The sequence below is a fragment of the Misgurnus anguillicaudatus genome, chromosome 12 (genome assembly GCF_027580225.2).
Source record: "Misgurnus anguillicaudatus chromosome 12, ASM2758022v2, whole genome shotgun sequence".
Lineage (NCBI taxonomy): Eukaryota > Metazoa > Chordata > Actinopteri > Cypriniformes > Cobitidae > Misgurnus > Misgurnus anguillicaudatus.
This window is the reverse complement of record NC_073348.2, coordinates 27,590,435-27,617,624: the sequence shown is the minus strand read 5'-3', so window position 1 is coordinate 27,617,624 and position 27,190 is coordinate 27,590,435. Positions and strand designations below refer to the sequence as shown.

The following is a 27,190-nucleotide window of genomic DNA, read 5'->3' as shown; positions in this document are numbered from 1 at the left end:
CGCTCAAAAAGGACCAAAGAGTTTCGATATTTTTCCTTTTTAAAACTTGACTCTTCTGTAGTTACATCGTGTACTAAGAACGACCGAAAATTAAAAGTTGTGATTTTCTAGGCTGATATGGCTAGGAACTATACTTGCATTCTGGCGTAATAATCAAGGACTTTGCTGCCATACCATGAAAGTTGAAAGTTTCTAAGGGGACTCTTTTCGGGCACTGCGTAATAATATCAAAACTCTTTGGTTATTTTTAAGCGCGATGCTAAATGGTCTAATTAGATTCAATGGATTATGCTAAGCTATGCTAAAAGTGGTAGCGCCAGAAATTGGCTGAATGGATTCCAAAACAGTAAAAATCAAATGTTTAACTCTAGGAGAGCTGAAAAATTAGCATATTTTCATAAAAAGTGTAGTGTCTCTTTAAACTGCAACAATCATACAAAACAGGCTGTTGGGGATCCCCTATCAATGGGATGTCACATTGATTACGCCACACCCAATGACCGCTCACAGACTCTGCCTTTTGAGCGCATAGTTCAACCTTCTGCCAGAGACACATGTTTTGATGTAGTCTAAGTGCCTCATGCGACACTGTATAAACCCTTACCTCTTTAGTCTTTGATCGATTGAATCATCAGTATTGATTGATAATTGGTTCTTTAAACTGGAAGGCAAGATCTCCATTGCCAGTGCCGCTATATTGAGCAATGCATTGTCCCCCTATAGCAGTGCTTAGTCTTATATCCATTACCTTTGGCTCTACCATGTACATTTTAAATATGAATCTGCATTATGTGAGAGCATTGAGAGATCCCTGATTTTTTGATACTTTTTCCTTTATTGCTGGTTTTAAATTGTTCTTGCTTAACATTATTTGTGTTAACACCCCAAAGAAACAATCACTTGGTGACTGAAAGTGTGGCTTTTCCAGACACCTGATGCCAAGCCCTTAGAAGATGAAAAATTCCATGCTACGTGCCAGTTCTCTCATGAATGATGATACCCACTTAGCTGAATATTGCTGGGAAGGAAATATGTTTTCCAGAAAATAGAAATCATCTTTGGTGTATATCTAAATAAAGATCTATTGCAGTTTTATATAAAAATGATTTTAAAGAGACCACTTGATTGTAATAGATAGATTTTTTGATAATGTTAGACAGCAAATATTTTTATGTTAAAATATATTTTCATATTCCAGCTTAATATACAGAGACATCTATGCGTTTCAAATAGGAAACAGTATCTTAACTAGTGGTATGAGATTGGGGTGTGACTGATCAAGGGTAGATGGGGAGTGTCCACAATACCCTAACGTAAGCTCAACCAATAGTGTGAATTTGGTGTGTCTGTCTTGTTTTCTGACCAACAGCACATGGGGGGAGCATCTAGAATACCTGTTTGAAGCCAAGGATTATTTCTGGAAATCATTAAGTCATACATTCGTATTTTAGCTTAAGTTACTGAAGCAGTTAGGACTGTCTGACAGCATCACCGATTAGATATGGAGGAACTTTAGGAATGATATGCGTGTGGATCATATTATGTTTTGGAAAGTGTGTGGAAAAGTGCTTGTACAACATGTGGAAGCAACATATGATTTTATTGCCTTGACTGGAGAAAGCCTCTCCTACCTAAAGCATACTCATCCCTTTCTTATGCATTCCAGCTGTTTGTGTGCGGTAGTGAGGAGTCTGTCATAAGTCTGCATTGTTATCCTTGTCATACAGTAAGATATTTTACTGCTTTCTAATGTAGTGTGTGCACTTTGTGACAATCTGCTCTGTCTTGTTTTTTTCGCAGGTGTGAAGAGAAATCTTGTCATGATGACGTTGTTTAATGACAGATGTGGACCGTTTCATATGCGGGTGTTCTCAAGGCTAAGGATGCTTTTGGTGATTTGCATAATATTGGAACTGTTAATGGCAATGGTCGGAGGAGAGGGGACGCCGGGTGTTTTGGAGCTCCAGTTGGATGAGGAGCAGCCCGCGGGGACAATAGTGGGTGATATTAGCGCAGGCCTACCACCCGGAGTTACGGCTTCTCTATACTTCATCTCTGATCATGAGGGCACCGGCATCGGTGATCTTCACATCGATGAAACCACTGGAATCATCAAGACTGCCAGACGGCTTGATCGAGAGAAAAGGGACCATTACAGTTTCATAGCGGTCACTATGACGGGTCTCACGATCAAGGTCTCCATTACTGTGAATGATATCAATGACCACGCCCCCGCATTCCCTAAAAAGAAAGTTACTTTGAAGATCCCAGAGCAAACAGCGGTGGGAACAAAGTTCTCTCTCGATCCAGCCACTGATGCGGATAAGGATCAGCTTACAGTACAAGGATATCAGATCAAAGACGGCAATGTGGGACAAGTGTTCCGGCTTGAGACCAAAAGGGCAGCTAACAAAGTACTTTACCTTGACTTGGTGGTCAGTGGTGTCCTGGATAGGGAGAAGAGGTCTTCCTATTCTTTGGTGTTGGAGGCTTTCGATGGTGGTGCTCCAAGGAAGACTGGTCAAATGACGGTTGATGTGCATGTGCAGGACATCAACGACCACGCTCCTGTTTTTAACCAGAGTCGGTACCATGCCATTATCTCCGAGAGCTTACCCCAGGGTAGCAACATACTACAAGTTTTTGCAACAGATGCTGATGACGGAGATAACGGCCTTGTGCTGTACGAGATAAACCGACGCCAGAGTGATCCAGATCGCTACTTTGCCATTGACTCTCGCTCTGGGGTCATTACACTCAGTAAGCCTCTGGACTATGAGGTGAGGAAGGTTCACGAGCTCGTAGTGCAAGCCAGAGATAATGCAAGCCATCCAGAGATCACCAACGCCTTTGTAACAATCCATGTACGGGACTACAACGATAATCAACCAACCATGACCATTATCTTCCTCAGTGAGGATGGTTCACCCCAAATCTCAGAAGGTGCTCAGCAGGGTCAATACGTCGCTCGAATCTCCGTATCCGACCCCGATTACGGAGAGTACTCTAATGTCAATGTGTCTCTTGAAGGAGGTGATGGGAAATTTGCTCTGACCACTAAAGACAGTATCATCTACCTCATCTACGTAGACCAGTTACTGGACCGAGAAGAAAGGGATTCCTATGAGCTTCGTGTCATGGCTACCGATGCAGGAACTCCACCACTACGAGCCGAGTCCTCGTTTACTATTCACGTCACTGATGTAAACGACAACCCGCCTCTCTTTGACCAACAGGCTTACAAGCAGACCATATCAGAAGTTGTCTATCCGGGTAGCTTTGTGTTGCAGGTGACAGCAAGGGACAAAGACCAAGGTCCCAATGGTGATGTCCGCTACAGCATCCTGCCAGACAAGAAGACACATGCCAGTTGGTTCACCATTGACTCCGTAACAGGTATCATAACCACGGCGACCCAGCTGGATTATGAGACAGACCCTAAACCAAGAATCAAAGTAGTGGCCACTGATGGAGGAAAGCCTCCGCTATCTTCCACCGCTCTTGTGGAAATTGATCTGCAGGATAGTAATGATAATGCACCAGTCTTTGAAAGCAGCTCCTACAATATCTCTATCAAGGAGAACACTGCTGCCGGGACCTGCTTCCTTGAGGTAAGGGATCACTTTTACATTTACATTTTTTACAAGTTTCTCAGTTTTCGGCACAATAAATGTGCCCACTTTCAGGGGCGGAGCTATAGGCATTTAAATATAGGGTTAGGTTAGGGTTAGGATAGGGTTAGGGATTAGGTTAGAGCATTTTTTACAAGTTCTTGCGCATATGCGTACTGCAAATTTGGAATTTCTCCTAGTTGTTATTTTATGTTAAAAGACAAAGTAGATTGCAAGGTGTGCCCCTAAATTTTCTGCTTCTAAAATTTTCAGTCAGGGGCTACAGTGCTCCTATTAAAGAAGTTAGTCTAGAGCCCTGTTATTTAGCAATTTATTGCATGTTGCATTTTCTTTCAATACCGTGCAGTCCTGGAAACTATGCAGTAACTTGTGTGTTTGTATTTTCACTCGCCAAGACAATTTGTAATTATGACACATGATTAACAGATGTGATCTCATGAAGAATTGCAGAAAAGGGTTGCTCGGCAGATGGTCAATTTTGTCTTTGTTTTTCTTTAGAAATGTTGGTTTACTGTACGTCGCTATGCTATGATAATTGTTGCCACCATGTGTCAGTTTGGCCAACTGTTTTCTCAAGCTGTTGTTGCCCCTGTGGAAAAGAAATGAAAATTGGGAGCATGTTTTCTCTTTTCATTTTTTTCGTCCCAAAAACAAGCAGTTTCAGACTTCAAACATCCCCTCTAATGTCCGTTTCCAACAGAAGCATCTGCTAAAAAAAAATGCCCTCCAGAACAAACATCTTAGATAAATACTGGAATCTCACATTGTTGCTGGTTCATTTAACCTACATTTGGAAAGTGGAACTGGTCAGCATTTGGAAGACTTTGTTAGGGGGGTTCTTTATAAGGTGGAGAAGTAAAAAATAAACATAGATCCATGATCATTGAGAAATGTGGCTATTGTATTGAGTATAAAAAACAATATATGCCAGCCTATACGAGTTGCAAAGGCCAATTCACACTGATCCAACAACAATCAACTCCAACAAATGGCAACATTCTAAAGTCTCATTTACTTTGATCCAACAACTACCAACAAGGGTTTCATACTGACCCAACAAACACATTTGTTGGTGTTTGTTGGATCAGTATAAATTGGCCTTTAAAAGCATGAAAGCTCTATTTTAGTGTGTTGCTTTTAGGGGCAAAGTTTATGGGGAGCACCTGATACAACAACTGTTCCAAAAAGACTGAATGCTCTCTTATAACCATTATAGTTTGTAGCAAGGTAGCTTCATTTTGGTATTGCTTGTATTTTTGGAATTTAACAAAAGTGACAGAAATAGAAACAGAAACAGGACACTGAGTTAGATTTAAGTTTTTCTGAGCTCAGTAGCAGCAGCCCTTGTGGCACCAGGCCGCACACACTGGCATGCGTACCACCAAACCGGCTGTGGTTCTTGGTTCTGATCCACTGAGACGGACTTGGCGCATTCTCTCTACCCTTGATTTAGAAACAGACGTAGACTTTTTATGAATCAATTTCCTGACTGAATCATAGTTATGTCACATCCATGAACCATAAATTCTCGCTTGTAGTCTGCAGGTTGCATTTGGGGACAAGCGGTCGTTTTCATTCTAGAGTGAATCTGATTGGACAGTATGAGTCATTGATATTGTTGATACGTGATTTTATCAGCTAATGTTGAATTTGGCCAACGTTTAAGAAATGACTTGCAAAGCTAATATACACGGACTAAAAACAACAAACCTCGACTTTGTGGGACGTTTGTAGAATAATCACACATTTGTCTCCAGGGCTTCGGAGACATTGATTATTGTCGTTTTGAATAAGAGATTGGAGTGATAAATGTTTCTTTTTATTAGTTTAGGTTTCAACCACTGCCCCAACACAAACACCAAGCCCTTCGGTCATTTCCTCAAAAAACCTGTCAGTTAATGGATCCATAGAGTAGCAGGTTGCATTATTTACACACTACTGAAAGACAAAACTGCTTTTTATTTATATTTCGGTTTCCTCTCTTCTCCCAGGAGTGATTTCTCATGGAAGCAGTTTGCTTTAGTTTTCTGTTCATTGTTCTGGTACAGATTTTGTGTGTAGGGTGAACCAACCAAGCCCAATCCGGGGCAATCCCCATTTTAGCATGTCTTTTCTGTATGTATAGGAAAGTCTTCCCACCCAAATACAGTCATGTATCAACCATTAGTAACATTTCCATTAGTAACTGTCTCCTTCACACAGATCTGAGTTCAATATTTGTTTTAATCCCACAATTCCTAAGTGTAGATTCTGTTTTAAAGAAACTGACCCTGAACTAGTTTTCATTGTCCGTCCAGCCTGTTTTTTATTAATAAGACCCAAGGTTATTCCCCAACTGTCCACATCTGACAGTAAGTCTCTTAACTGTTTGGCCTGATGTGTTTAATATCTCCGCTATTGGTTCCAGACCACCATATAAGTTTAATTCAGAACAAAGAGATAAATGGTCTCACACCCTCTCAAGACAGACTATAGACAAACAAACCATTAGTGTCTTCAATTCATCCAAGAACATTTCATTTTTCACAATGTGTTTTGATTCACATTCAAACTACAAAGTGTAATCTTTATTCTGTTTCTTTATTCGGCTTGTGCCATGGAGTCAGGTTAAACCAGCGCTTTTCCCGGACAGGGTTTAAATTAATCCAGGACTAGGCCTTAGTTATATAAGGACGTTGGCGTAGTTTTTTTACCTTACAAAAAAGCAATACTGGTATGCATATTGAGACAAAACAATGGCACTGACATATATTAAGATATGGCAGGCCAAGGTGTTTAAAATAAAGGAGACATATCATGAAAATCTGACTTTTTCTATGTAATTTTTCTATATAAGTGCTATAATTGGGTCCCCAGTGATTTTATCAACTTAGAAAATGTGAAAAAGATCAACCCAGTAACTTAGTTTTGGTAAACCATTCTCCACAAGCATGTGAAAGAATAGCTCATTGAAATGTGGCTCCCCTTGTGATGTCAGAAGGGGATAATACCCTCCTCTAATCTGCACTATCCAATCACAGCTCTGCCTTTTAGTGAAGAGATCAGCTCATTTGCATGTTAAATGACACACCTAAAACGACACATTTTTGCACACACCTACAAAGTGACAATTTTAACATGCCATAATAAATGATCTATATGGTATTTTGAGTTAAAACTTCACATATGTACTCCGGGGACACCAAAGATTTATTTGACATCTTAAAAAAAGTCCCCTTTATGGCAGCTCAAACATGCATTTTAGTCTGGGACTAGGATAAGCCCTGTCTGGGAAACCACTCCTTTATGTCTCATTTGTGCCTATGAAAAACATTTGGAATTGATCTGGTAGTTTTTTTTTTGACATGGTGGTATTCGGCAGGTGCGGATACTGATCTCTGTTTTAAATAAGTGCTTTAATTCACCTGTCATAGCTATTGCGCACGCCATGGTGTTGAGTAATATTCGTTCCTGAATCTAACCGAAAGACTAATCACATTTAATAAACTGGTCGTTGGAGCACATCTGGACTGGTTGTAGGGGAAGCTACCTGGGGAACAGCTTCCTGTAACACAAGACCGGCCCCCCGGTGGGGTCACATTAAAAAGCGCCCCACCGGAAACAGGATCCAGACTGTGACTGGCTACTCTCACGGCCTGTACCATTTTGCTTTAAAGCTCACAAATCATTTCGTAAACATTTTGTGGAGAATTTGAACAGGAAAATACAGTTGGGTATACAGTGACTGTTTTAGGTTGTATGGATGTCAGTACCTGAATTTGATACATCCGCCTCCATATTTCTTTCTTTTGCACACAATTGTTTCTTTTTTTTGGGGTTAACCCCTTATGGTCTAGGGAATACAGTGGCTTGATTCTCTAAATAAACATCTCATTATCAAAGCTGTTGGCTTATGTTTTGTTTAAATGTTCTTAAAGGCATAGTTTACCCCCCCCCCCAAAAAAAAATCTGTTATCATTTACTCACCCTCAACAAAGAGTCTATTAATCTGTAGAACACAAAGGAAGATATTTTGATAAATGATGGTAAGCACACGTAGGCGGTACCCATTGACTTTCATAGTATCCACTGGGTACCGTTAATGGTGTAGATTTCATTATTTATCAAAATATCTGTTTTTTATTCAACAGAATAAAGTAACTCATATACGTTTAGACTAAAATGAGGGTGAGTAATTGATGACAGAATTTTCATTTTTGTGTGTACTATCCCTTTAATCTGAAATACTGGTAGAAATGTCAGTACTGTGTGTGGATGGGGGTGCCAGTATGCCTCATTAGTTAGATTTCCCACCCCATATGGTATGAGGTTCGTCTTGTTCTTCCCATCATTGTATTTTCCAGTATGTTTGTTCCTTTCACCCTATAATTTAAGATATGTTGTAAAACCCAGCACTGCCATGCAAAACATTTGTTGGAATTTAGTAGTCTTTATACAAAAATAAAACTGTGTGATTGACCAACCAGAATCATGCGTTTTTCGTAGGGACTTTTATCCAAAGTGCCTTATGGTGCATTGCAAGGTATACATTTTTTCCAGCATGCATGTTCCATGGCTTCGAACTCATGGGCATTTGCACAGCTAATGCAATGCTCTACCACTACACAGCTATACATTAGGGCTGTCACTTTTGAGAAAAATCAAAATCGAACGGATTTCGAATATCATGCAATGTATCCGAATATATTCGAATATCTAGGTGCCCCCTACATTAAATTTTTTTACTTAATGTTTGAAACTGCAGGTTATCAACTTAAGAATAACAAACTTATATGTATAAATATAAATTATATATATATAAACGATTCAGAACAGTTACAAACAATAACGTGACAACTTAAACAGCAGCAGGAGCAAGGCATAGGGATCCCAAACGGAATTCACGCCCGCAGATTTCGGCAGAAAACTCAGCGGAATTACGCAGATTTGATGCCCGTCATTGACAAGCACACATATCCCGCTTGAGCGTGTTTGTGAGAAGTAATCTCATTGACAACAAGCATACATACATACATAGCCTATCCCGCGCGTTTGTGAGTAGGGTGGCCATCCGTGCTAGTTCCGCCGGACACGTCCCGAACATGTTTTCGGGTTTGTTCTCCGGAAGTCGCGTTGGTTGACCGCATACGTCATCAAGGTTAAATATTTCGGGTTTAATTTCAGAAAAGCAACCGTTACATTTCAAGGTAAGAATGAAACTAAAATGATTGTATGTCTTAAAATAAATAAATCTTATTTTTATAATGTATTTTAACTGAAATGTAAAAACCTTCATGACCTATGCGGTCGAGCAACGCGACTTCCGGAGAACGAACCCGAAAACATGTTCCGGACGTGTCCGGTGGAACTGGCACGAATGGCCACCCTATTTGTGACAAGTAAATTAACCCTGCGCGTGCTGTTTGCTTGATCGTTTTTAATGATAGAGAGCACAAACCATTTGAGACTTGAGATGAAATTAAACTTACCGCAGATCTCACTTGACTCTGTCATCTATGTGACGCGCAACAGTCAGCACATGATCATTTCAAATCAAGACAAATGCTGTTGTTGTTTAATATTAAGTTTACATCGCGTTGTAAAAATGATGAAATTATCTTCATACATGCTAATTTCATAATGCGAACTATTAACACAAGCTTTTTATTCTGCTATAATATTTAACAATATGTCATTTTATATACAAACTATAATTATATCTTGACATGCACATTAGGTTAATGTTGGTCCAATTTGATTTCCTCTCTTGCGCACAGTTGTCATCGTGGGTCGCACTCTCAGCCTCCTTCCTATTACGAAGTGTTATTGTAAAAAATGCACTACACATGGCATTTTAAAAAACGGATGGTTTATTTATAGTTCGAATACGGATATTTCACGTCATGTTCGAATGCATATTCGAATATCGAATAAAAAGTGACAGCCCTACTATACATTGTATTGCCGTTATATGGCTACACCGTAAAAAAAGATGGACGACGCCCGTTCGCTCTCTTCCATTAGTGAAAAGTGAAGCCGCCAGTGTCCCGATACGGCGCTGACATCCTGGGTCTTGAGTCTGCGCAGTAGCGATTTCGGGACCAGTCCTGCGCAGTAGTGAGCAGGAAGTAAAGCCGCGAAATCAAGGCCCCGCCCTCGCTTTCGCAGAATGCGCATATCACAGCTGGACATCATGACGTGACACCACCGTTTTTATAGCAGTAAATAACTAACTAAAAACAAACTTATTTCAAAAACAAACGCTTGAATTTACATCAGCGTGATAAAAACTACAGTAAATGACAGAAACCAGCTTCGGAAAAAAGATAATTAAAGTGAAATTAAGTTGTTTGGTTGGTCTCAAGTCCTATTGAATAACATGGGGGAGGCGGGGTTTATGACCTACTGAAAAAAATAATTCATTCAATTTACAAAAATTTTTTGAGGTAAGTGGTTGCAGTCAATTTAATTAAGCTACATTTAAACAAAAAAAAAATTGTAATACAACACAAAACAAAAAACTTTTATTTAAATGTAGCTTAAATAAATTGATTGCAACCACTTACCTTAAAAAAATTTAGTAAATTGAATGAAAAAAAAATTTCAGTATACTGGGACCAGTCAGCTTTTTTATCATTTTAATCTTCCGCACTCCTCCTTTACTATTATTATATTTTACCACTATTCCTTCATTTCTTTGCATATCTCAGACATAGCATTTACTACTACTGTGACTTGTGTCTTTGATCTATACCGCTGTTGTTTCAGTGTCACTAGATACAACCACAGCTGCCTTGCCGATCTTTGTGGCGAGACTGATGAGCACCAAGGCTTCATGGGACGGCAGTGGCGTTTAGGATCACGCTAATCGAATTTCATGATGTGTGGAGATTACTGTGAATTAGTTGAATCTTTGGGGTTCAAAACTTTGCTGCGGGACAGCAGGTGGTTGATGGGTTCTGAGTCGATTATTCCTTTGGGTTGTGGGGTCAGCTTTAGTGCTAATATTCCCAGAGTGTCATATTTGGTGTATATGATAACAGATGAGGATGAGAAACAGAGGTGGCCCATTATAACCGTACTGTAGGTACATGAAAGCCATCTGGTATTTATTTGGGGAAGGTTAGAAAGAACCCCAAGACTCTCCGGAGATCTTGAGCTATGATTTCTACAGTTTTGTGCCATTGCTGGGAGTCCCAGAAGTGTAGGTTGAGACATCAACTGTCAGCACAAACAAATACGGCAGTAACAGGATACACAAGCTATCTTGTTTGCTTAGCATAATGTAAACTCGTGCGCGTACACACTTTTATATTTTCCATGTTTCATTTATCTTCTCTTGAAAAGTTCCAGTAACTGAAATCTGAACAACCACAATTTTCCAATGTTTTGTCTCGGCCTCATTGTTTATCGCATGTATATTTTCTGTGGTCAGAAAGAGTTTTCATTGCAACGGTTAACATCCCAAAGGATATCAGCAGAAGCACGGAGAGCGGTAATAAAAATTGAACAAGCAAAAACAAAAATGAAATATTCTATTACATTTAATTAAAAGTGACCCTAAATCATAATAGGCAAATTTACTGCATATGTGAACGTGGTTTAGTGTTTTTATTTTTTGCACAACCCCTTTCCTCTCTGTCAGCATCCTCAGTTCAGTTCACTTTGCAGATAGCAGTGCTCACACATACATTACCTCACACATACATTTAATTAAATCTTTCACTTTTCCTCATGTATCGCTCTTTCTCTATATCATTTTCTATATTTTCCTTTTAATCTGCAGTCTCCAAAATAAGCAGATCCCTTCCTCTTTTAAAAGTGTGCGGCTGAATGAAATTTAATTACTAGGCTACTGGCACATCAGAGCCATAGCCAGTAATAATATCTGCTGTATTGATTTAATGAACAGGTTGAGACAAACAGTCCATTAAATCTTGCGGAGCAGCGGACGAAAGCTTGGGTTGGATTAAACCGTGAACCGCAGTGTGGCAGCGGTAATCTCTTCTGCGTTCACTCGCTCCACCTTACAGTTACGAACAATTACCCTTTATTAGAATTTCACTTTTACAAAGTGCAGAGGCACATATGCAGTAATTCTGTTAACTCATGGGGAAATTAACTATTTTAAAGGAATAGTCTATCCATTTTCCATATGTTATTACCTTAACCAAGAAGAGTTGATACATACCTCTACCATCTTGCGTGCGGCAACACTTTGATAGCATTTAGCTTAGCCCCATTCATTCAATGGTACCAAACAGAGATAAAGTTAGAAGTGACCAAACACATCAACGTTTTTCCTATTTAAGACGAGTAGTTATAAGAGCAAGTGTGGTGGCACAAAATAAAATGTAGTGTTTTTCTAAGTGGATTTAAAAGATGCTATCAAAGTGTCGCCGCGCGCCACAGCGCTTACGATAGACTATTCCTTTAAAGTATTGTGACCAGTATTTTTTTGTTGTTTATTAGTTTTACAAAACAAAAATGAAGAGCTTATATGCAAAAACCACTTAACACCACCTTTGCCAACAATGATATTATTATATTGACCAAATGCTTTCGGAATTTTATCAGATACTTTCCTAAACCCTAAACTGAAACGAAAATGTTTTGAAAATAAGAAAAAGGTGTTGAGTAACCAATATGTGACATGACACATAAACAGAAATTCGTGATACGATCACAAACAAAATGCGGAAATTCGTGACAGTATCACGAAAAAGAATCAAAATATTACGTGACTATAGGTACATAATTTTGTGAGACTGGGTAGAAGCATCGGCACAGCTTTCCAAGTATATTTGAAGAGTTTCGTTGCAAAACGAGATAAATCCATTTTTTAACATTTTTGTCAAAACATGATTTTTATTATGTTATCATGTTATTATTTTGTTTTATGGTGCTACTTAGCTGTATTTTTTAAGTTATGAAGGTTTAAATCAAAACAAACCAACTGCAGTTGCATTGAAATTAATTGGAATGCACAACCAATAAACGAGATTTCTGAACAATTAAAAAAACGGTGGTTATCTCGTTTTTCAACGAAACTCTTCATTTACTGCGGCTACGCGTGGATGGCCGTGTTCGACACGTACGCAAAACAAATTATTTCTTATTCAAATTATTACTCTACCAGGCCGTTAGTGCAACACTGATTAGCGACATTTACAGTACATTAAAAAATTTAGGATAGATGAAGAAAAGTAGCCGATCCACCATTGCAAACAAAGTTTAGAACAAACAACAAGAAAACAAAGAACAGGAATCAAACATTATGATGACTAAAATGCTCCACAGCTTTCTGTTCTTGGAAGAAGTGAAAAAAAAAACGATAGTGTTTGTGCAAACGCTTTCTATTGTCTAGTGTAATTGTTCGTAGTGGAGTTTCCTGTCTCAATATTTTCTTGCGCGCTGGCCCCAATTTTGGGGCACACGCGGACAGTGCACGGACGACCGCGGACCCTCCAGATGACGAAAATGATGTGCCGCACGTACTTGGACGTCCCTAGTATACCTTCGGCTTTACCCATCCCTAGTCTCGTCAGACTGTCAGGCACCCAGAGTTTTCTTACCTTGCCCTGTCCAACACACCCAGTAATCTCGTCCCGGTGGTCTTTTCTCTGACCTCCATCGCTCGGTTGATGCTCCATCAGCTCTGGCATCCAGCAATGGCCTTCACGTTCACATTCAAAAACTCGCATTTTTCTTTATATGCTACCATTACATAATGCCCTGTCAGTATTTTTAAGGTTTGTTTGCATTACGTTTAAGAGCCTTTACATTAGCTGGAGGTTTCTGTTTGATGGGAAGGGGAGCTTACCACATTTTTCCAAACCTCACACTGAGTTAATTCATCTACCCTTGGCAGCGTTCGGGTAAACTTGTTTGAGTTGGCACACGAGCGTGGCTGTGCAATATTTAATTCGGTGGAACAAACCCTCGCCTGCCTCAGAGAAGATACAATGGTGCTTCTACTCAAAATTCTCACGTTGTGTCTGTTTTTTTCTTTTGAGTTGTCATGCGAGTTATAATAACTTACAATCAAGTGCTTTCTGTCTTTTATGCAAGCCAGATCAACTCAAGTGTTTACATTATAGAGGAAACATTTGTAATAGCTATGAATAGCAGTCTTAAAACCAGAATAGACCAGCAAACCAACCTATTTTTTGAACATATTGGACAATATATTGAATGTAATATATTGGAAAAAGTCTTTTGTGTGCCATCTCTTATTTTTCAGCAGGGACAACAGAAGCATGTTCAGAATATTTTTACTCTCACCACAATGGCTTTTTTACTCCCTTTGTGGCCAGGAAAGGATTTGGTGCACTGTGCAGCTGTCCTGGTTTGTGTGCGCCGAATTAACTTTACTTTCTCTCTCAGAAATGTGACACAAATGTTACATTGTGATTCTTGTCCCACTGTTCAGAGCCATTTCAGTTGGCAGGCCCTTTTCTTTTCCAAACCGCTTGTATTTCAGAGGAAGAATGGACGTCCTCTGTAGACCTATTGAAAATACCTTGCGCTACAAAGCGATTATTGACCCCATCCCTCCGTCAGGCTGATCAAGCTTGTGTGGGATACTTGGAAAGAAAGAAGAAAAGAGAGGTTTCCAGTAGCTGCATTAGGACTTCGCTCGCCTGGCTTAATTTCAGCCGTCACTCACTGGCCTTAAAAACAAAACGTTTATTGAATTCTCATCATGGTCTAAAATCGAGCCCTCGATACTTATGGGCAGCCTTTGGTCTGCCTTTTTTGGTTTGCTCCAAGCTAATAAAGCCATGCATTGCTGGAAAAATTTGACATCTGGAGTAGTGCAATGTGCAAAGCCAGAACGTACACACACAAAGCGAATGCAGCCTGTGAAAGTTTGTAATTTGGACAAGACTTTACAATTGACTTGAACTGTAATCTGTTCTGTCTGGAAGTTTAGAAATAGCGTACAGGTTATAGAAGCTTTTTTCCCTACCAGCTTTCTTAAAGGATTAGTCCATTTAAAAAAAAAAATCCAGATAATTTACTTACCACCATGTCATCCAAAATGTTGATGTCTTTCTTTGTTCAGTCGAGAAGAAATTATGTTTTTAGAGGAAAACATTCCAGGATTTTTCTCATTTTGATGGACCCCAGCATCTAACAGTTTTAATGCAGTTTAAAATTGCAGTTTCAAAGGACTCTAAACGATCTCAAATGAGGCATAAGGGTCTTATCTAGCGAAACAATTGTTATTTTTGGCAAGAAAATAAAAAATATGCACTTTTAAACCCCAACTTCTCGTCTTCTTCCGGTCCTGTGATGCCCCAGCGACACCTCACGTATTTGCGTAAAGCCGTGGAAAGGTCACGTGTTACATATATGAAACGCACATTTGCGGACCATTTTAAACAATGAACTGACACAAAGGCATTAATTAGTATCCTTCGACATACACCAACGTTGGAACGGTCCTCTTTCTCCACACTTGTAAACACTGGGGCGTAGTTTCAATACGTCATCCTTGACCTCTTGACGTGTTGAAGTATCACGTGAGGTCGCGCTGGCGTGTCACAGGACCGCAGGAAGTTGTGGTTTAAATATGCATATTTTTTATTTTTCTTGCAAAAAATGACAATCATTTCGCTAGATAAGACCCTTATGCCTTGTTTGGGATCATTTAGAGTCCTTTGAAACTGCAATTTAAAATGCATTAAAACTGTTAAAGGTGCAGTGTGTACATTTTAGCGGCATCTAGTGGTGAGGTTGCAAATTGCAACCAACGGCGTAGTCCACTGCTCACCCCTTGCTTTTGAAACACATAGAGAAGCTACTGTAGCTGCCACCAGACAAACATGTCATCTTCGGAGACAACTTAGTAAAAAAATTGTCCGTTAAGGGCTTCTGTAGAAAAATGGCGGCACAAAATGGCAACTTCCATATAAGGGGACCATCTTTGTGTGTAGATAAAAACATCTCATTCTAAGGCAATAAACACATAACGGTTAATTAAAAAAGGTCTTTGTACACCCCTGATAATATAGTTTTGTTTATTATTTTGCATTTCTGTCAAGAGATCTTTCTAAAAATTACACACTGCACCTTTAAGTGTTGGGGTCCATTAAAATTAGAACAATCCTGGAATGTTTTCCTCAAAAAACATAATTTCTTCTCGACTGAACAAAGAAAGACATTAAAATTTTGCACACCTGACCTGTCAAATGTCTCAAAGCAAGGTCTGTGGTAACCGTGGTAATTATTTGCTTCACAACGTGCCATATTAACACCTTGGGTGTGACTTATTTTCGAAGAATTCAACGGCCCGTCTTCAGGAATTCCTTACAGAATGTTCTTTACATTATGTAAGATGATATTACATTAAAAGCAGTAAATCACAAAAAATTACTTTAGCTGGGTTTTCACATGCATGGTCACATATGTTTTACCCATGCCATCCCAGATGTATAATGTTGTATGACTTCCTTTCTTCAGCTGATGTTTTTGGTACGGTCTTTTAGTGTTTAAATGGGAAAACATGTGAGGCGACTCACATATCTTGATCAGATTGGCTGCTAAAGCCATCTCACAAGTTCTATAATCACATATCATTGGCTTCTAGTAAAGGCCATGCGCTCCTCAATAATGTGATGGAGATGTTTTTTTTCTGTGTAATAAAGCTTAATTTTTTTCCTGCACATGGTCTTCAGAAGATCGGGCAGATGGGCGAGCTCTGATCAAACAAACTATGCCTGATAAGATCTCTGGACTCTTTTAAACGTTTAGAGGAAAGCTCTTTCTGTACTCTTTTTGGAGCACTCCCAGCCAATCAATTCATATAAAACCTAAATCCTGAAATCAAACACAGATCATTCAGTTCCAGGTGCTGAAAAAATAGCAGCGCATTGTTTGCCGCATGTCCCCGGATAAACCCTGAATCTTTGCCGTCTGCCAGATGCTTGTGTCTGGGCTGTTTAAGAGCATGCTATTCTTATGAATGAAAGTCTCGATATGACTGTCCCAGTTAAGGGATCTCTTTAGGATAGAAGCCAATTTGGGAATTCTGCTTGTGTTGGCTGTTTTTGGTTATACTCATACATGAGCCCTATTATAGGTTACATTTTATCTCTGTTGCTATATTACTCACTAATCTATAAGGTTCTATAAAAAAATTAAATCCATTTTTCAACATGTCATCCCATTTGCATACTCGCTTCTGTTAAAGCATTCAAACAGCTCTCCGTGGTACTGTAGGTGTCTGCTATGTGTGTATGGGAGAGAGGGATGTCTGCATGTGGTGTGAGTTATTAGCAAGGAATTGTGCCAGTAGTCATGGTTACCATGACAATCCAACAGAGAGACTGAGGGAGGTGGTAATGTGTACGTCTGTGGTGTGATTGCGTTTGTGTCCTCTAAAAGGTTTTTGTGTGGGGGATAGTAATGTGCGTTCGACTGATAGCCCGGTTGGAAGCGTTCCCTTTTGTCCTTTTTTAGACATTTCTATATTTCATGCTTTTTACAAAGTGCGCACGTGGCTCCTGATCAGGTTTGTCTGGTTAATGTCTAGCTGGGTTCCCCGCAAGGGCATAAGAAGTGGGCTAATAAATCACAAGAGTGACCCGTTTGTAATTTTTTGGTGCACACACATACAGTACGATAAATAACCTGTCATTGTGAAAACAAGACCACTCCCACTCCCTATCATACAGGGCACCCTGCTATCTCTAACTACACACACACATATGTCTTATCAAACTGTCCAAGCCAAAGAAATTACTCGACAACAGACAGTAAAATGAAAGCAGACAGTCTATGGGCAGTGAGCCATGCTGGTAACACACTGGTAGAGAATAACACCAGCTTTCCCTAGAGATCCTCGATCTAGTAGAACAAAGAGCCGTCCCTTCCTCCAGAACTCCCCCAATAAACGCTATCAGCCCTTCCACTACCCATCATCTGCCAATGTATTTCCTCTTCTGGATTGTTTGGTCATTTTTCAGAGTAAAATATTTCACCTTCATTAAATATATCTATATTTCTAGAAATGTCTTCATAGTTTTTGCAGGTCATCAGTCAAAAGCCACAGACTCCCCTAGAGTCATTACCAGTCTGCATTTATTTATTTTCACTGTATCAAGGTCATATTAAAATAGGCCATCCACAGGCGGCTAATGTGTTATCACATTTGTGACCACGATTCAGTTATTGGATATCATTTCTTTATGTTAATTCCACTGAGTATATTAATGACTTCATTCGTTATTGTTGTTGGTCGTAGCAGTGAGATGTCTGGTTTTTGGTGCATCTCATTGACTTTGGATATGACGGTGCAGTGAAGCGTAACGTCTGGGGCGGGACATCTGTCGTCTACCTACCGGTTATGAATAAGTAGTTGAGAGAAGGAAATGAAGAGAAACACAAAAAAAAACAGGGCCATTAGCTAGGTTTGGCAACTAGGTTACCATGGTTACCGGCACCCATGGTATGACAGGTGTAGTGGAACCGATAGGTGATGCAAATGTAGGATAAATGCTATTGAGTTTTTTCTTCTTGAAATTGAAAACCTGACATTGTCCCTTATCTAGAGTATCCTCTGTATGATATAATATTTTTGCACCTTTTTACATTTTTTTATTTGAAGTGGTGTGAAACGGCTAATACTGCATTTGTGTACCATATTTTCTATAAGTCACACTTTTTTTCATAGTTTGGCTGGTCATGCGACTTATAGTCAGGTGCGACTTATTTGTCAAAATTAATTCATACTGACTGACATGAACTAAGAGACAACATTACATCTACAGCTATGAGAGTCCACTATGCTGTTCCTGTATTTACCGTATTTTCCAGACTATAAGCCGCACCGAAGTATAAGCCGCATCATTTAAAATTGCTACATTAAGACGAAATAACATATATAAGTCGCGTATAGTCGCAGTGGACTATACATTGCGTTTATTTAGAAAATTATTTCACAAAATCCAAGCCGTAGAACAGACATTTAATCTGGAAAGGCGAGTTATTCAACTAAACAATAGCAGACAGAACAGCAGGCTGAATAGATGTCTGTACGTTAAAGTCATATTATCAGTTATTTAAACGATAAACCATAGCATGAACTTACCTGGAAGGTTGAATAGTCTAAATTAACCGAACAAGCCAACTAGCGTGAAGTTCACAGACTCGTCATTCCGCATCACTGAATCTATTGAATTACATAATTACAGGAGCAGCATATAGAGGACTATTGGGGCTGTAGACGATTATGTTGTCTCTTGCCTCATAAATGTCAAAATTAATTCATACTGACTTACAAGGCGCACCTGACTATAAGACGCAGCACCAGCCAAGTTATGAAATAAAACGCGGCTTATAGTCCGAAAAATACGGTATGTAATTCAATGGATTCAGTGATGTGGAATGAGTTTGGGAGCTCGGAGAACTTGATTCTCGTTGGCTTTTTATGTTAATGTAGCCTATTCTGCCTCCCAGGTATGTTCTGTATGCATTTGTGTAATGTTACGTTAACATGTACGGACACCTATTCAGCCTGTTGTTCTGTGTGCTATTGTTTATTTGAATAACTTGCCCTACAAGATTAAATGTGTGTTCTTGGGCTTGGATTTTGTGAAATAATTTTCTAAATAAATGCGACTTACAGTCCTGTCCGACATATATATGTTGTTTCCTCTTCATGGTGCATTTTTGACTGATGCGACTTATACTCCGGAGCGACTTATCGTTCGTAAAAATACAGTACTTGGTTATTTCAAGGTGTGCTTGGTGGATGTACGGTATTTTGTTTGTTGGTGCACATATGCATGCACCAACCAGTAAGGTATTCAGTATGTGTAAATCATCATATCGCTTGCCATTTCCAATCTGAATTGTTGTCGGTTTAAAAGTTTCAGATATTCATATACTATAACAGCAACTGTGCCTGTCACCTAACACTGTGATCCTCCTTGTGGTGCAATATTAAGATCTGTAGGAATTGTTTGACAAACTAAGCAAACCCATGAAGCCCATTTTTATTTACCACAACGGAAATTGGTCTTAACCCTGAGCTTATTTTTCCATTGTGTAGGGCTCACTGTACTGTACTGTACTGTACTGTACCTCCTGCCACACAGATGCAAACCATTATATTTAGCTGAAGAACAAATCACTTCACCAGAACTGTAAAACAATGTGAGGGCTTGCAGAAACTTTCTAAGTGGCACTAAGTCCCTTTTTTCTCCATAGTTAAAGAAATTTTAGTTGTCAATCATTCTTATAGCAAAGCAATTCACTTCTCCCATGCCCTACCTTTTTTTCAGAGCTATGCAAAGCTTTTTGTCTTTGCCTGTAATGATCAAATGGGGATTCTACAGGATTGGTTGATGTTGTATTTTTGCTCTTGACCCAATTTAAACAGACAGAGCATGCTGCTTCTTCGCTTGCGTTTTTCGTTCTTCAAACGAAAGTTGGATCTGTGCTGACCACATTAAATCTAAGTTTAGCTCTTGACCTTTTCTTTCGAGTGGAAATCTTGCCAACTCTGTCTAGGCAAGGGTTTGGTAAGCCAAACACCCTTTGCATTTTAATGATTCTGGCGACCATATCCAATAAATCCAAATGATAGTTCTTCTGGTACATTTGGTTTTTTTTTAGGATTCATTGCTTGGTAACAAAAGTGTAACTGGAAGCGAGACAAGGCTCTTTAGAGGATAGCAGATTTGCGAAAGGTCATTGAAAAAAAAAAATTGGCAAGCAAAGCTGAAATTCACAAAATAAGTGAACGTAAACTTCTGTTGATTGCTAACAAATACCCGACACAGATAGGAAAAGTTACATAAGACTTTGATGTTTTTATCAACCTCTGCACAATGGTTGCAGACTTTTCGCTCTTTCTAATCTATGAAAGGGTGTTATCAAAGCAAGACTGGTTTTAAATGGGGCATTGCTGTAGACTGTAGTCAGATTTGAGAACTGGATTACGTCATCTGTTAAAAAAATGATTTCCTTCCTCTGGTTATCATACGGCAGGAAGGTAACACTTCGTACTGATGAGAGATATGCAGTTTGGACCACAGTGTTGTTTTGATCCTTATCAGCCATCAAAAAAAATTGCATTCCTAATAGGTACACGCATTGTTATACCACAAACAAAATAATATGGAAACCAGAGGGGAAGCTTGAAGCTCACTGCCATCTGGAGCGCATTTATTGGGAAAATATTTTTGTAGCTGTTTGAAATTTTATATTAAGAGTGAATTAATTTTTTCCCAGTCTATCCTAAAACAGAAACCTGCAGATAATTATAGTATTTTTTTTAAAGAGTATCAGTCGGTCTCTATTATGTCAGTTTTGATAAAAGATAAAAGAATTGGGGAAACCATAAAGAAATTGTTCATTTGCATTTGTTGTTTCTAACCTAAAGTGCACAAAGGTGTAATTCACCAATTTGTATATAATGCATCTAAAGTTGTAGTTAAGTAGCCTGGCTCCGCTTCAGTACTACGTCTGGGACTGCTGTGTAGAGTTTCGTTTTCTCCTGCAAAAATCTGCAGGTCCAATCAGCGAACAGAGGGAGGTGGCAGCTGGTGGCTACGATGACATTGAGGTCATGCATCAGTTTGTGTTGTAGTTCAGTAATGGCAGCGGAGAAAGACGTGAGAAAAGCTATTCGGTCCGTTGTTGCAAAACTGCCGAATATACAGAAGTTAAAGCCGGAGCAAGAGCAATGTTTGCTAAGTTTTGTTGGTCTGATTATTCGTACTTGTTGTTTCCGGCCGGTTTCAGCGCATGATATACGTCACAACCACACATTAGCGATCGCCTATGGCAGATCCTGAGTGACTCTGGGCAGATCCAATAGTTTTAAACTTCAACAGAGGACCCTCCTTAACGGAAGTAACGCTTTGCAATGGAGCGTAGCCAGACTCTCTGTACAAATGAAATGAATGTACGAGAGTCTGGTTGGACCAGGCTAGTAGTTAAGACCATGCTCTTCAAGAAACAGATGAATTCCAGACCTAGAAATCAGACCCCTTTAGATTTTGGACCTATTAGATCAATACCAGACCCAGGCTTTACAATTTGTGATTCAAACCAAGACTGCATTATCAGACTAATGGTCCTTTCCATAGCATAGTACCCCACAGTTTGGGTCGGTCAGTTTAATTTTGGGGGCTTTTGCACTGGGGGCAGTACGTAGTACCCAATCATTTTTTGTAGTACCACCATGGTTGGGGTTCCAAGCGACCCGAGCTGATACCAAAACGTGACGTGAAAACATTGTAGATCACTGATTGGTCTAAGAGAATCGTCACTACTAGCGTCATTGCTATAATGTAAAAGATTAGCTTTACCTTCATGCTAGCTTGCGCTGTCTCGAGTAAACCTGTTGTCATCTGTGCTTTGCTGTAAGTTCCCAAACTCCCTTTTAGCGATGAAAAACATCCACAGATTGAGAATCAGGAAAACCATACCAGTTTTTTACACACTTGCAGTTTGTGGCGGCACATTCGCAACGCACACGTCCGCATATATGCTTAAATGCAACTTTAATGAGGCCCAGCGGAGCGCGTCGACTGACGTCACAGGTGTTTGTACAGAAACTGTCATGTGAAACAAAGGTAGTGATAAACCTGATGTGCAAACATCTATTTGTGGTGGTCAATTTTAATTGTGTGGCGGACTAAGAAATAAATGAATGTATGTATAGCATTACAACAACGCTCTAACTTGTATGATGTCACAGCAGTAGGCAGTGCAAATATAATGATACGCCTATAATCCCTTCCACTCCGAAGTGTTACTAACTCAATGGAAAAGCTAACCAAGCCAAAGTGAGGTAAGCTCACCCGATCTAAACCTTGGGGTATAGGACTCCAGACTGCCACCAAATGGTGGCATTTTGCCACCAAAATTTGAGAGAGTGCCACTGAATTTTACATCCAGTCGCACATACGCGACCATTAAATTATTTTATTTTGTGATGTGACACTGAATTTGAAACAGCACATTGTACTTTCTGCATCTATCATGAAAGTATTTATTAGTAATACAGTGGAAATTTTTAGAAATGTGAATATTTGGTTAGCATGTTGATTTACGGTGTGTGCTCCTAAATTTTCTGGTTGCGCCCCTAAAATTTTCAGTTGGGGGCCACTGTGCTCCTAGTGAAAAAAGTTAGTCTGGAGCCCTGGGGTACTATGCCATGGAAAAGTGCCAGAAGACTGAAAGTACTGAGATCCACCCAGACCAAGGTCATGTTTATGTGGAAAGAGTCTACAAGATAAAGACATCCAGAATTGTTTATCCAGCAATTTCTTGATGGACTTACAAATGTGATGACAGGAGCATCTAGAATCATTAGAATAGGTTTAACCCTGACCTCTCTTAGACCTTTAACCCCTGAAACCCAAACTAGATCTCTGCATTTAGTCTGAAGTTCTTAATACATGACGAGCAGAGGGCATTAGTGCCTCTTTCTTTCTTTTATTCTTCACGCCATTCCAGCATCTATGGCTATATTTGTGTCAAGAACTGGTTAATCTATACACAGGTTGGGGAGGGGCAGTTTGGTATCTCCAATTCCAACATGCATGTTTTTGGCCTGTGGGAGGAAACCAAAGTACCCAGACCAACGCTGACACAGAGAATCCGCAAACTCCACACAGAAAGGCCACCGGACTTAGCCGGGGCTGATTTTTCAGCTTTTAAGTAGTAGTATTATACAGTGACATTTGATGTAATAAAAAGCATCAAGCATTAGCAAAGTGATGGATTGGGGGTGGTGGAGCTAAGGAAATATTAAAGTGTAACACAATGGCTCGGATCCCCGGAGTGTGTACACTATCTCACCTTGTGCTTAGTTGCCTGTAGGTCCTAAAGCAGTTCTACTTGGACATAAACTAACCCACAATGCGGATAAAGGAAAAATAGCTTTATGAGCCATAGCCAAGTACAGTATTCACATCTACGTAGCATGACATTTCCTACCACAGTGGTTACGATTAGTCAACTAGGGATTCAACTCTTCAAAGACGTGACTCTTGACCTTCTCCATCTCCTTGGATCACTAGTTATGCCCAAAACAATCAAGACTTATCCCAGCTGCTATCATCAACCCTTCTGATGTTCAAACTTTTCCCCTCTTTGGCATAAACAATTCAGGACTACCGAGTCGCCTGCAATGATTTCTGAGAAACGCTTTGATGTTGCAGGGCACATCTCTGATTTATTTTAGACAGGGTTTTGAATAAAACTATCAGTTCTCTCCATTGCTTTGCTTTAGAAACATCCTACAAGCATGACCATATAATGTCCTCTGGAGAAACATGGTACCCTCTTGAAACATCACATGCACTTCATCCTAAACTCTACATTAAAAAATGCAAATCAACATATATTTTTGTTACATTAACTTAACAAATTAAGTTAAACAATTTCAACTTGTTTTTATAAGTTATGTCAACTTAAAATAGTAAGTTGAATTGACTTGCAAGACCAAGTTGAAATTGTTTATGCAAAAACTTGAAGTTAAGTTTGTTAGTGAGACTTATAAGTACAGTTTCATTACGTAAACATCACAGCCTTTGTGTAAAAGACCTCAAAGACTTTACTGACGCTTAAAGGATCCTCTTCATATGGTAACAATCTTTTGCAAGCTCTTCAGATGCCACCACAGTCATATTCATCCTAAACTCGCTTTGAAATATGAAGGGGAGGGACGCTTCACTGAGCAAAACGTTCCCCTAAAATGGAAAAATGCCACACGACCTCAGTTTCAAGATAATTAGTCTTTTCTATTTATTTGCCTAACAGACAACCAGGTCCATGGCAAATCGTACGGTTTACACATTAGAGACCTCATTTGTCTCTTAGACATGGGCTTCAGTGGTTCAGATTGAGTACCTATGCCAATACAAAGATACTCCACAAAAGTGCCCTTTATTTCAGCTGACGAAAATGGCTCTTAAGTAAAATGGTTTCTTTTTGTTGTAAAGCTGAATTGGTCTTATGTTTAACTGAATAGGGGAACGTTTTCAAGCCAAGAAGAAGTTTGGTCTAGTTTTGTTGCTTGATGTATGAAGTGGAGTTTCAATGTGTGGCAGTTTAATTTATGTGCCCTGTCTTGTGGTAACAATATGTGCTTTAAAGAGCTCCATGCTTGGCTTTTTCTACAGGGTCTGCTTTTAAAAAATGAGGATTTATATACTTTCCCTGTTTTTCTCTCGGCATCTGTGTATGTCTTCCAGCACTTCATAGTTTTGGTTTACATCTTCACACAGATGCCACTTCCCATCTGGCTGTGAGAGGACTAGTTTTGAAACAGGAGTTTTGAACAAACCAGCAAGCCCCAAACGATTATGGGATACAGAATATCTGCCCTTCAACAGGAGGAAATGAGCAGTGTCTAAAATAAATCCTTTCTAAATTAGTCAGTACCATGGTCAAACAGGCAGACGGAGATTGACATCAAATGCATAGGACAGCTGTTTTCAAACTTTATGACCCCCACGTATGATGAACCAGCAAAAGACCACTTTCCTAAAATGAATATCCATATATTCATATTTTGTTAAAAAGGAACTTATACCCTTTATTAAAGGGGCCATGGCACAAGACTTTTTTAAGATGTCAAATAAATCTTTGGTGTCCCCAGAGCACATATGTGAAGTTTTAGCTCAAAATTCCATATAAATAATTTATTATAGCATTTTAAAATTGCCACTGTGTAGGTGTGTGCAAAAATGTGCCATTTTGGGTGTGTCCTTTAAAATGCAAATGAGCTGATGAAATTCAAACACTGATCACAATGATGGTGGTTTGTTGCAATTAAAACTCAATTGTGCTTTTCTCTGCACTAAATGGCAGCGCTGTGGTTAGATAGTGCAGATTAAGGGGTGGTATTATATAATAAGAGCTCCTTATGACATCATAAGGAGAGCCAAATTTCAACTACCTATTTTTCATGTGCTTGTAGAGAATGGTTTACCAAAACTAAGTTACAGGGTTGATCTTTTTCACATTTTCTAGGTTGATAGAAGCACTGGGGACCCAATCATAGCACTTAAACATGGAACAAGTCAGATTTTCATACCATGGCACCTTTAAATAAATAGTAACTTTAAAGACATAAGAAATAATTGGCTACACAGTAGAGGTCTTTTTTTCCTGAAATTTTCTCAGACCCTCTTTGGGGACACCAATTTGAAAACGGCAACCATTGAGTGCATAAAGTGATCAGTATTACACACTTCAGTTATTCAGTTGAATGAGTGCATCAATCAGGTACTTAAAAAACTAAATTACAATGTGAACACACTACTTGTACTATAATATGACATAGAGTACTACATAAGTATGTAATTTGGGACAAATCGAACTCTCGTCTCAGCTCCAGTCGATCAGGTCAACTGTAAATGCATGGCTCCTGTCTCTTAGTGATCTAATTTGGCCTTATTTTTGGCATGGCGGTAAGAGACAAAATATATTTGTTTTTCTTGGAATGTGTTTTTTAAAACATATGCTGCAGTGATTTTTAGAGTACATCAGCGTTTGTATGTTTTGCCAAAGTAGAGTCATGGGATTTGGGTCAGGGTCAAATTGTGGTGATGTAGGGATGCTTGGCAGCAAGGCATTATCAGGTCACCGTGTTGATTTAGGAGACTGTTGGCTCTGTTGGTTTAGCTTACCTGTTTTGCACTGTGTGCAGAAGGTCACAGCGAAGTACCGTCTGAAGAGAGGAAACATTTACGCTCTCTCCCGTAGTCATGGAGAAATTAAATACAGAGAGGAAATAAAGTGTGGGATTCTTAAGTTCTCAAATTTCCTAGACAATTTCTACAAATCCGTCATATTATGGTCACGTCACATGGAGTTTTAAAGACCATGTGAACTTTGGATACGAGTTTTGTAGCTATGAGAGCCTGTGAAAGGGTACAGCCCAAGTTACAGCTAGGGTACATATTTTGACCATTTTTTTTTAAGAGTAAAAAAGATACACTCACCTAAAGGATTATTAGGAACACTGTGTTTGACCCCCTTTCGCCTGCTTTAATTCTACAGGGCATTGATTCAACAAGGTGCTGAAAGCAAAGTTGGCCCATATTGATAGGATAGCATTTTGCAGTTGATGGAGATTTGTGGGAAGCCCATCCAGGGCACGAAGCTCCCGTTCCACCACATCCCAAAGATGCTCTATTGGGTTGAGATCTGGTGACTGTGGGGGCCATTTTAGTACAGTGAACTCATTGTCATGTTCAAGAAACAGATTTGAAATGATTTGAGCTTTGGTGCATTATCCTGCTGGAAGTAGCCATCAGGGGATGGGTACATGGTGGTCATAAAGGGGCCTAAAGTGTGCCAAGAAAACATCTCGCAAACCATTACACCATTGCATTAATAAGAAATTGAACAGGTGTTCCTAATAATCCTTTAGTGTAGATAGATTAGTGATGACTATACTTGAAACGTGCTGTTTTATAGTAATGTTAACTTTAATTTGGTGTGTTTGGGCAAGGATCTTGCAGTCTTTGCTATCATTTAAAGGGGACATATTATGAAAATCTGACTTTTTCCATGTTTAAATGCTATAATTTGATCCCCCAGTG

At 39.3% G+C, this 27,190-nt stretch overlaps 1 protein-coding gene across 1 annotated transcript in view; it reads left to right on the top strand.

Moving 5' to 3' along the window:
• The first annotated feature begins 1,770 nt into the window (after positions 1-1,770).
• The window catches only part of dchs1b (dachsous cadherin-related 1b), a 103,313-nt gene continuing 77,893 nt past the window's right edge, over positions 1,771-27,190 (top strand). The window contains exon 1 of the mRNA XM_055208463.2: positions 1,771-3,611. Coding sequence (XP_055064438.2) covers positions 1,821-3,611 — 1,791 coding nt within the window. The 5' untranslated portion in view covers positions 1,771-1,820. The remainder of the gene's footprint in view (positions 3,612-27,190) is intronic.